Here is an 11,913-nt window from a genome sequence, read left to right as displayed (position 1 = left end):
ATTGCCACTACGTTGAGCTTTGACAGCCCAGCGCACATTGTGAGGCCGCTTGCATTTCAAGGAACTGATATTATAATGCCAGTGTAACGGCTCCATCTTCTGGCATCAGGCCCTGATGTCTAAATGAGAAACACATCCTCCCTGAGAAGATCACAAAACGTGCTGAACACAGGCTTTACTCCTAAGAGGGCCGAGGTGCATCCACTGTAATAATTCTGCCGGTGGTCACACCACCTCATCTGAATCTGGAAGATGGCACATTATCCATGACTCTGACTTTTTATTCATGTATTCTGAGGAGGCAGGGTGAGAAGTAGATTGGATTAAACAGTGCAGATAAACAGAGCATGGTTAGCTGTATTAAAGTATGTAAGTATTAACAAAAGTACTCATTATTCAGTCAAATGTTCCCTGTCAGTGTTTTACTATTATATTTACATGTTGCATTTTGCTGCTATAGATGTTTACAGTTACCTCTAATTCATTTTGTTGCTTAAAATGAAAATTGAAATTGTTTAATCTACACCAGGGGTGGGGAACGTCGGGCCATATATGGGCCGACCAGCAATTCGGAACTCTAAATCTGATTTATTTATTTATTTTTAATCTTTTTTTCAGCAGTAAAGAAAATAACATAAAATATTCTTAGTTTCGTATTTGGCTCATATAAAGTTCTTCCGAGCAGTCCCTGAACGCAACATACGCGAAGGCGCCTGGCAATAAAACGTCAAGTAAATGTGGGATGTCACTTTTCAAGTCAAATGGACAATTATTATCATTATTACTATTATTTATTTATTCATTTATTTTACTCATGTATTTATCTTTTTAAGTAAAAGGCAAGCCAGTGTGAAAAGGGCCAATCTTAAGAGTCATTACAGCTTGAAACAAGCTACACTGGATGCGTGTTCTGCAGGTAAGTTTTATGGTATGAAATAGCCTAGACCGCTCATGGGAGAATTCATTAAAAGCATTTATCTTTTGACATATTTTACATCAAATGTTTTTATAGGCTACCTTGTTAATCAGTCTTATGACAATCCATGTGGTCTTCATGTGTTTTAAATGCCTTATTTTCTTCAAATTTTAACACATTTATAACCAGCTTCCTGTTTTGTTGTACATACTGCATAACACTCCTGAAAGAAAGCTTTAATATGACACCTCTTCCTGGTCAATTAAAGTTATATTCAATAAACTTTCTTCTGGGTAATACAGCAGACCTAATTACCAGTATGTCCTTCCTCTGGTCATGTGGGAGAATCAGTCATTTTCAGTGCATTTTGAAAGAAAAATCCCACACCATGCACTTTTTTTGTAACAAAAACTTTTTATTGGCTTCTCTAATCCGTTCATCATCTCAATAACAGGTACAGCCTGGGAAATCATATCACAAGGGGTCTAGAACAAATAAGACAAAGGAATGGGGAGGCTTCTGCTACAAAATTTGGTATTGAGGTGACAGTCAGAAAAAAAAGCCATACAAAAATGTCTTTATCATGCATACTGGAGAAAAACTCGAAAAAAAATAAAATAAAATAAAAAAAAATAAAATAAAACCGAGAACACACGTTTTTAGTGTTTTTGTACATTTTTGTAAACAATATCCTTCTAGAGATCATATCAAAACACATTATGGCAAGTAACAAAAATAAGGGATATAACATGAGAAAAATGAATGTTCTATGAGGCATCTAGAATGCAACACTACTTGGCGTGGATGTTTTTTACAGAAAAAAAAAAGAAATAATACATTTGCATTTTGACAAGTCACTTGCTCTATAATTGTAAACACAGGCAGTGTTAAATGATTATACAATATGTCGAACCTATACTACAAATATTTCCACTACATACAAGAAACGCATGTCCCTGCTTTCTTACGCTTTAGTGATATGAGGTATATTTAGGTCAATCTTATTGTCTTTTTTTTCCCTCCGTCTCTCACCCACTTTTTTTTTTCTCTCCTTTAAAAGCATAGTGTGTGTTTGGAGTGAGGTGGCTGGTCAGTCTTTGTTCCCTGTGATCTGAGCAGCTTCAAAGTCTCTTGGCTGTGGAGCTCACAGACATAGGAAAAGGAAAGGGGTGGGGGGGCGAGGGGTGGGGGGGTGGGTGTGTTCGGCTCACAGGAAATCAACGAAATTAAATATCAACCCTGGCTGCCGGGATAGAATGGCTTTAGCCACGGAAGACAAAGAAGGCCATTGTTTTTTTTTCTCTTTTCTTGTGAGTGCAGGGCTGCATTTTGGAGAGGGGGTGTGGGTATAACTTAACTTTTCTGTTTCTTAACTGTGTTAGTGAAGCAGTTTCTTGCAATTACCAATAACGGTGGGAATAAAAGTTAAAAAAAAAAAAAAAATCCTAAAAAAAGTAGAGGGAAAGGGTGTAGGTCCGGTGATTACTTGCCGAAAAGTATCTGCTACTGACTTCTGTGGCTAGTGGAGAATAAATAAAAGGGTTTGGGGATCCAACATACCCAGAGGTTTAAAGATATAGGGGTTCCAGCAATGTCAGCCTGTCTCTCAAAACACTTAAATACAAAGAGGTACTCTCAAAATATTGTATAACAAAATTATGGCAAATCATCTTTTTACAACATCACCCGACAAACCGTGAGAAAGCCCCCCTCCCCCTCTCTTCTACCCATGAGAAAAAGCAACAAAATACATTTAGATGCCCATGGTCATGCCTAGTCAACCCCTATCAAACCCCATTTAACAATAACCCCGCCCTCCCCTTCCTCCCTCCCTCCCAATCACCCTCCCACCATCCCTCCCTCCCTCCCAACCCCCATTCACAGTTTTCTCCTCTTAAAATAATATTAATAACCATTAGCATAATAATCACTTATCACATATGCAAATTGAATGGGTTGTTGTTGTTTCCAATGATGATTTGTTTAAAAAAAGTGCTTGTTTGATTCCACTGACACAAAAAGGAACAGCAAAGAGTGGAGTAGAAAAGCGGTGACTTGTTTAAAAAAGAGAAATCACTTCAGCAACAGCATGATGAAAAGCTCACAGACTGACGTTCATTGCATTTTGAGACGGCCATAACAGCATCGGGTCGAACTTTGAGCGGTGTCTATTCTACTGGCCACAGGTGGGGGACAACCAGAGGAGCGCGTGGTTCGCCAGGCTTCATCAACCTTTCTGCTGACAAAGCAACAGTCAGTCATGTTCAAACGTCCTCTTCGCGTCAGAACATGTCGTGTGCGCACCGTGGGCTGTACTCCACTACAATTTCTACTACCTCGTGTACACATGTGGCTCTCAAAAGAAATGTGGATGTCTTCACATTGACAAAACAGTACCATAATCTCAATGAAGCTACACGCAGTAGAAACCAAACATGATCATGTATTATAAGTTGTTGTTCTGACGAGATAAAACAAAAAAAAGAAAAAAGAAAAAACACATAAAATCAAAGCTTTGTAGTCTCAAAGTACACCTGTAAAAACTGTGCTAATTGCATCTCATAATACAAAGTCTTATTACACAATTTTGCCTATTTTCCTGAGTTAATACGTTTCTTGTAACAGACAATATATACTTTTTTGCCATTTGAATTCTGGGCCTTTCCCTGCCACAAATGTTATTATTATTGAAATTATCAACATTAATCATTATTACTTTACAATGGTTTGATGATTGGTAAAACACAAGAGTTCAGGAAAAAAAAAAAAGAAGAAAGATCAAGCAAGTTCATAGCTACCCTCTAAATGTTTTAAATTACATTTAATTCTACTGTACGTTCGTATCAAAATCACTACTCTTAAACAAAAATTGAGTGACTAAATACATAATAAAAATGAGAATATTTAAAAAATTGCATTTGAGGCCATGTAAGACCCTCCCTGGTCATTTTTGTATCAACATTTAATGGCAGTGTTTAAAAAACAAATCTTTGCTACAAGAAAAAAAAAATTAGGATGGGTATAGGGACTGTATGGACAGCAACAGAACAGCTCCCTGCTGGATTCACCTCGTTTGACCCTTATCTGAAACTTTGGCTTGTCGGGGTTTTTGATCCTGTACTCACTGGCTCACTGACGTCAGCTAACAAACTGGTATACCCTGAGAATTCTGACACTGGAGTCCGTATTCGGTGGTCAACCTCTGACCCAGGATCGCTGCCATAGCTCAGAGGGGTCCGCCGCCCTGACTTGAACTGGGAGCCAAAGGCCTGGGCGAAGTTCTCGATCTGATACGTGGTTTCTTTAGGGGGGTTCAGTGGGGACAGGTCTGGGTAGCTGGAGCCGTTGGTGGGTGCAGCGCTCCCTCCAGCCTTGGGCTGCTGCCCCTTGGAGCCCTCTGCCGAGGCAGTCAGGTCCTGGGGAGGTAGGTTGAAGGTGCCCGGGGAGTGTTGCTTCTCCAACTGCTCGGTCAGCTCCTGAGATGGAGTCAGCTGCTGGTGGCTAGTAGGTTCTAAACTGAGGTGGTAGCCTGCCTGGGAGGGGGAGCCGACAAGCATGCCATAGTGGGACTTGGAGGAGGATGAGGAGGAGGTTGATGAGGGGGCGACGATGGGCAGTGGGGAGGAGACAGCAGGAGGATAGCCACAATCCAGTGGGGATGTGGTGTACACGTGTTTGTCGGAGAAAAGGGGCCCCGTGGGACTGGAGCTGCTGGACAGGAGTGGGAAAGGCCCTGTTGGGCCGAGGCTGGGGAAGGGTCCACTATGGCTGGTGCGCTCCAGCGCCTGCAGGAGAAACTTGGAGTACTCGCTCATCACTGCGGTCTTGTCACCACCGTTGGGTGAGTCATCCTCCAGCTCAGGGGTAACAGGGGCTGCCGGCTGGAGGTCTACGTGGTGTGGGTGGTCTGACAGGTCGAAAGTCACGTCATGGTGGTGTGTCCCCTCTGGCTTATGGCTATAATGATCTAGCAGGCTTTGCAGCACCTCATCTGGAATTCCCGACTTGTCGGGCTTGAGCTCCAAAGGTGAGGAGTCCAGCATGGCCAATGTGGGCTCCGGTCCCAGGGAGCCCTGGATTACACTACTGCCCTGGGATGCCATGTGCAGTGAGCCAGCTCCATAGTCATTGTTAACTGCATGGAGGTAGCGCCGCTTTTTCACAAACTGCATTGCATCATCGTAGTTGCTGCTGGTGGTCGGCCCCTGCTTGTTGCCCCCAGTGCCCTGGAGTAGACCCATATTATCGAGACCAGAGCCCTCCACGTGATCCATGGAGCCGGGCTTCTGGCCCAACCGCTTTTGTCCATCAACACTGTCTTCCAGAGAGAGGAGGTCCTTGTCCAGGCCTTTTCGTCCAGCTTTTTTAAAGACCAATTTGGGAGTACTTCCCTGCATGGTGGGGCCAGAGCCTGAGGGGTGCTCCATGCTGAAGTCCTGCAGGCCCAGGTCACGGGCCATCCCCCCAGAGGACGAGGCTGCTGCCGCTGCTGCCGAGGCATTCTTCTTCCTCTTGCGCTCACCGCCCTCACCGTTTTTGGACTTGGCCCTCTTGCGTCCGGAGGTGGTAGAGTTTCCCTGAGTGAGTGAATAGCTGCCATGTCCTAGCTCTGCTTCGCTGAGCTCCAGCATGCTTGGGTCCAGGCCCTTCTTTATGGCTTCTCCACATGTCCGTTTGTGCTTCAGTAACCGGTCTGTTCTTGAGAAAAACTAAAAATGGACAGACGGGTGACAGAAAAAGAGAGAAATATAAGCTAAGTTCTAGGACAGAAGTAGTTTAAAATCCCATACCTTTGTTTAAATATCAGAATATATACTGTAGATGTAAGCAGCTAGGTTATATGACCATTGAATTTCATGAGAGAAAATTACATCCCCTGACCTCTTCTGACACAACTAATCCCACTGAGACAGGACGTTATAAAAGGGATTTAAGTGTGAGAAGAGCATAACCTGAAAATTTACAATTGACCACATGCTCAGGGTGAAAACGCATGTGACTTTAACACGCTACATAATAAAAGGATCAGTTTAAAGGCATTAAAAGTATATACAAAGCCATCTGGCATAATACATAAAATTAAATGCCAAAAAAGTGGTAAGCTACTTAGCAAGCAGACTAAATGTAGCCTACTTGTTGGCAGGTATCGCAGCGATATGGCTTCTCGCCACTGTGTGTCCTTTTGTGTCGCTCCATATGGTACTTCTGGATAAAACGCATGTTACACTGGTCACAGCTAAAAGGCTTCTCTCCTGCAAAAGACAGAGGCGACCATGTCAGGGGCTTGTGTCTCATTCCCAAACACTTCAGTGTGCTATATATCCAAAGACAGAAACTCACCACTGTGGATCTTCTCGTGTCGCTGGAGCAGGTACTTCTGAATGAAGCTCATGTTACACTGACTGCACCGGAAAGGCCTCTCACCTGTGCGATCAACAGTACAACCATCCGTCCACCACATTAATTAACACCCAACCTGTCACATAACTTCACCATTTGGTCATAATGACAATGAAACTGTGGCAAACACCTGGTGTATGAATATACATCAAATTAAGACCTACAAGACTCACATTCCAAATGGTCTCACACTAACAATGCATTAACATATGTTCAAGAAATTGCATATTCAGAATAGCACAGTGGGGCCTGTACAGAACAGTATTATTATTATTATTATTATTATTATTATTATTATTATTATTAATAAATATTTTATACAAGAAAAACTTGTGTACCAATATCCTACATGAATTTTCCTTTAAATCATTTATTAGCTCAAGTTCAAAGAACCAAGCAAGGATTTCCCAGCAAAGGTAATGACTAAGACGTCCAGAAATACATGAGTAATCATTTAGTCACCACTGGCTGTAGCGATTGTCTGGTTTCAAATACGTCCCCGAGCACTCTTGGTGAAGAGGAGATTAGTAAGAGTGGAGGGTAGTGAAGAGTGCAGTTAATTTAATGCCTGAAATTGATCTTCTTATGTAGCAGAGAGAACAGACACCGTCTCCCACTGCTGAATATGTTCTGTTTCTGACATATCCTGTGTGCATCTTACATTAATTAACATTTTTCTTAGCATAAGGGATCCTTTCAGCAACGTGAGCAATGCCGTACAGCAGTGGATCTAGCTTGTTAAAATAAATTTCAATCGAGACATACTTTAAATGTACAATTTCGAGGAAAATACTGAGAGTCTAAGGAAAAAGTAAAGCACTGACAAGCAGCGAAAGTCTCTCACCTGTGTGTATGAGCACATGTCTGCGCAAGTGGTAGGAGCTGCGGAAGGCTGCATTACAGTGCTCACAGATATGTGGTTTTGAGCTGGGGGACAGGCAGGCTCCATCTGCATCCAACATCATGGCCTACAAGGACAAAATCATGAGTACAAGTGGTACAAGAATACCAGTAAAATACTGTTCACTTCTGGTGACATATTTCTAAATGATTAACCTTCGCAGCATCGTTGCGTTTCCTTCGTGCTTTGCCTCCCTGCCCATCCCCGTTGTTCCTCCGCCCTCTTCTACCTGAGGACTCTTTTGGCTCTTTACCCGGTCTTCCAGGCATCTAAAGACAAACAACAAGGTAAGTATACCACAATCTATAAATGCCAAATAGAGGCTACAGTTGCTGCAATTTCTGCTCTGCAAATGAACATGTCGAGTGCAGCAAGATATTAGCAATATATCACTCAAAAAGGTATTTAAACCACAACCCCTTCTCACCGGTTCTCCAAGTGACCGAACATTGCTGAGGCTGAGGTCATGCAGGAGCATGTTCTGGTGATTTTGGTGGTGGTTGCCGAAAGACATGTCCGGCATGTCAGTACCACTTTTCCCCGCGCCCCCTCCAGCACAGTTCACTCCTACTCCTCCACCCCCGCCATAGAGGGGCATACGGTAATCCAGCTCACTTAGCCGCTCCTGCTTAATGCCCATGCTCTGGAGGAAGCCCCCAGTGTTCACAGCAGTGGCGCCCTGGTGGTCTGGGGGCGAGTCACGTTCTTTCTTCAGGATCATCTCCTGGGGAAGCTCGCTCATAACGGACTGGGAAGCCAGCCGCGTAAAGCTGGTGACAGGTGGCAGGTGGCTGAACATAAGCATACCTGGTGCAAAATTGGGGTCCATGCCACCGTTGCGCAAAAACTCATTGCCTAATTTGTCTTGGATAATACTCATGGTGGTGGTTTCGCTTTGTGCAGGGAAGAAGGAGGGCAATCAATTCAAAGAGGAATGCAGGAGAAGAATATCCTGAAAGACAGAGGAGGTATGAAAAGTCATGATAAGAAGTGATGATTTTAGACATTCATAAGCACACAATCCAAAGTAACTGTCACATTTTGTTGTAAGTCTATATTGTAACATCTCATCTCTTAAAAGTCTTGCCTACAGAGTCTACAAAGTATACCCTGAGCGCACTACACTGATCTCTGAATTTCCTCTCAGTCGCCCATTAATTACATAATTGGATTTATCAGGCATTACCCAACGGAAACACTGGGTACAGTAACTGGAAACCTTAATGAACACTCTGCACAAAATGCATTTAATTTACAGCGAGAAAAAAGAAGTCATGAGAAACCCCTAAATCAAATAAATATCTCACTTTATGCAACTGTCTGCAATAGAGCATACTACAGTTAAAAGGATACATATTGTTAATAATGTATTGTGATGATGTATTATGAGTCAGAACCTGAATAGACGAGGACAATACAGAAACACTAAATATACCATACACACTACTCGCAAAATCAAGGTAATTCCATTTCTCTATCTCAACTACAGCACCAGACTTTTGGCACAGTTTGCTTAACTAACACACCAAAGCTTAAACACCATTACATTCAGTATGTCATGTATATTTGAAAGAGATGGTAAGGTTAGTCCATTACCATCAACTAAATTCCCTTTTGCACCTCAAATGGAGAAAAATGAGGTCAGCCCTCTGAGCATGAAAGTTAAATACCCAGATGAGTCTATAACATCCTTTTCATGCTATAGTAAAAGAGGGTTTTAACAGAAGATAAACTATGCAGTGTGTGCCTTGATTTTGGTGAATTTTAATTTTTTTAATCTGGTTTAAAAAGCTCAAGACACATTTTGAATAATATCCATGATCTGTGATATGTGAGGATTTGATGATGAGACTTAAGATTTAAAAAAGAAAGCATCACATCAAAACATTTATATTCTATTCGATGTAAGAAGGGACAGAAAAAAAAAATTTCATTTGCCTCTGAAAAATTTACTCCACATCCTGTATTGTTCTACTCTCGACATTTTGCACCACATGTGACTTGGATTGTAGCCAAAATAAAATTCGTAGCTTGATCGATTTTAGTGAGACATCCCTGCTGTTTTCCAACTTTGATCAATGTTGGACAACACCATTAACCATCTTTAGCTGAAAAACCCGACGTGAATGCCAAAGCTGGGTGCATTGGTTGCAATGCTGGCAAATTAATCGGTTCACTACGTTTGGCTAAAACAAACGATATTTGGGTCAAATCCAGCTAGACATTTCAAGTTATTTTAAGCTGGCGCAGTCGGGTGAGTACTACAACATGTAACATTAGTGGAACAAGCACAGAAGAGCGACTGGAGTGAGAATTTATTGTTTAGTCTAGCTCAGCCGACCATTTGGCTACGCGACACTGCGTTCAACAGAAAGCGGATGAGCTTTTGTGATGCATAATAGTTAGCAAGCTAGTTAGCACAGTGAGCTAGCCGGTTAGCCACAATGAGACACAATCAAGGCATCTTTACGTCCTCAATCAAAACAATCGGCCGAGACGTCCTACAAACCACAAACTGTAACTGAAGTAAAGTCTCACCAACACTCAAAGTTATGAGGTCTGAAATAACCCGCATTTGTCGGAAGTAAGTGTTTAATTTAGTCTGTTATGATCAATGTAACGTCACGTTTAGCATATTACCTAGCGTTGCTATCAAGCTAGCTAACGCTGAAACAGGATCCATGATTTGATGCCATTATCGCACATATTGACTATTTAAACGACAATTTTACGTGGGCACATACTAAAATCAAATAGCATTAGTTAATCAGGGGACAAAAATATTATAACATTCGATAAGGTCAAATTAAACGGCAAGTTTGCTTTAAAGTCGAGTCAGCGGCACAAATGTCTCATTCTCCAATTCCCAGGCTTTGATGACGCTCGTGAAATCAAATCTGTCTGGTTGCGAGCAACGCTGGCGCTCTATTTATTGAAAGCTAACTTTAGCTGTAATTACAAGCGGATAATGCTCACCAGAACATTTAGCTAGCAAAACATCCCTCGTCGATTGCGGTACATGTGGATTTCAGATCAAATGGCCGCGCTAAACAACACTGTACGCTTCGAGGCAGCTGTGTTTATAACAATCAAGCTGCCATGAGCTAGCTAGTTAGCTGCTAGCTGCCCCGACTGAAAAACCGCATTACGGCCCATGCAACAGAAACAATGATGCTGGGTCTCAGTGCATCTCCCGTTTGCGCCGAGCCAGACAATTCCGTCGCGTCAATCTCGACAAAGCCAAAGCCTTCGCCACGAGTAAAACACGATTAAGTGTCCCACTCACCTACACATGACCGCAGTTGGTTTCAAACGTGTCTGTATTCTCTCCGTATTCGCCGCTTTGGGGTTTTATTGCCAAAACATTGTTCTCCAGCGGTCGCTGCTTTCTTCCATCTTGTCTTGGCGCGGGGAATTATGGGTGCAGCGGACGGGTCGTGAGAGGAGACAGGCGAAGGCTGCCGAGGTTCGAGGGAGCCTCACTCGACAGCACGGACAGCCCTGAGCTCTATAGTAATGTAAACACACCGAGCACATTAACATGGACAGATACTGCAAGGAAGACAGACATGGCGTCCTGCAGCTCTTTCGTCTTTGCATGTAATTCAGGACACCAAAAGATGGACGACATTTGCATTTATTCTTATTTACTTACTTGCTAAATACTTAGCAATGTTGTATTACTTACATGTAAAGTTTAATTGTTGTTTGTCTTTGTTATTTATATTTTTGTTTGTTTGTTTTTCTGGGTTTTCCCACTGAGGATTTGTATTATGGTGTGTAGGAAGAATAGCCTCTGTTTTGCTGAACCATATAATAACCAAACTGAAATGCAATGTAGCTTGATGCCAAATTGATAGATAGATAGATAGATAGATACTTTATTCATCCCCAGGGGAAATTCACATCGTATGTCTTTCGATTTATTTTCTATGAATGATATTACGCTCTTTTTCATGTTTTTGTCCCTCTGAAGGTGTTTGTCACAGGGCAGCACAGTACAATCACCTCCAATAAAACGAATGAACTGAAGCTTACACAGATATGATTCACATGCTCAAATTTATGGATGCACCAATCCAACTTTTCTCTCCAATATCTTTACTGCTGATATCCATTATCACTCTGATACCAGTGCTCTGTTTCACTCAGATAACTCAAGGCCAGGTACTAAAATCTGAGTCAGCGGTCTGCCATGGCTGAATGGTAGTGGAAACAATGACTTTTAGAATGACATGGATGAGAAACTCTATGTCACGTGGACTGGTCACATCTGCCACTTGCATGATGAACTTAATAAGGTCACTATCTGTGCCACTACCAATCTGGTTTATCAGATCGGTGCATCAAAACACAAAAATACGGCACTGGATTACCAACTGGGCAAAGCAGACAGCAACCCTGGAACCCCAGACTACCAGGGGCACAAAAAGCTACAGTTTGACTGTGAATTGATTTTTAGGTCATTTGATTCTTAACAAATTTCATCAGGGATTTTGCTCCACTGTTGTCATCATCAGTGAAAGTGGATCCTGCTTTATGGTCTTATCTTGTGGCCACAGATTGTAGAAGACCCCTGTGTCAAAATCTACCTTTAAGACCTTATTTTTTTTATTATTATTTTTTTTTATCATCTTCACACTGTACATATTCCTAATTTGAAGGGGATGGTGGAGATCAATAGCAGCCCTTTTTT

At 42.1% G+C, this 11,913-nt stretch overlaps 1 protein-coding gene across 1 annotated transcript; it reads right to left on the bottom strand.

The window, feature by feature from the left end:
- Nucleotides 1-1,323: 1,323 nt before the first annotated feature.
- On the bottom strand, nucleotides 1,324-10,618 carry LOC143338930 (zinc finger protein 281-like). Its single transcript, XM_076759823.1, has 7 exons — nucleotides 10,504-10,618; nucleotides 7,645-8,169; nucleotides 7,373-7,486; nucleotides 7,161-7,284; nucleotides 6,257-6,340; nucleotides 6,050-6,168; nucleotides 1,324-5,625 (listed from the first exon to the last, which is right to left on the bottom strand). Exons 2-7 carry the CDS (start codon nucleotides 8,095-8,097, stop codon nucleotides 3,997-3,999), a joined length of 2,523 nt encoding a protein of 840 aa, XP_076615938.1. The 5' UTR covers nucleotides 8,098-8,169; nucleotides 10,504-10,618; the 3' UTR covers nucleotides 1,324-3,996.
- Nucleotides 10,619-11,913: the final 1,295 nt, after the last annotated feature.

This window comes from Chaetodon auriga, chromosome 20 (genome assembly GCF_051107435.1).
Source record: "Chaetodon auriga isolate fChaAug3 chromosome 20, fChaAug3.hap1, whole genome shotgun sequence".
NCBI lineage: Eukaryota > Metazoa > Chordata > Actinopteri > Chaetodontiformes > Chaetodontidae > Chaetodon > Chaetodon auriga.
The sequence above is the reverse complement of the archived record's forward strand: the minus strand, read 5'-3'. Positions and strand labels throughout refer to the sequence as shown.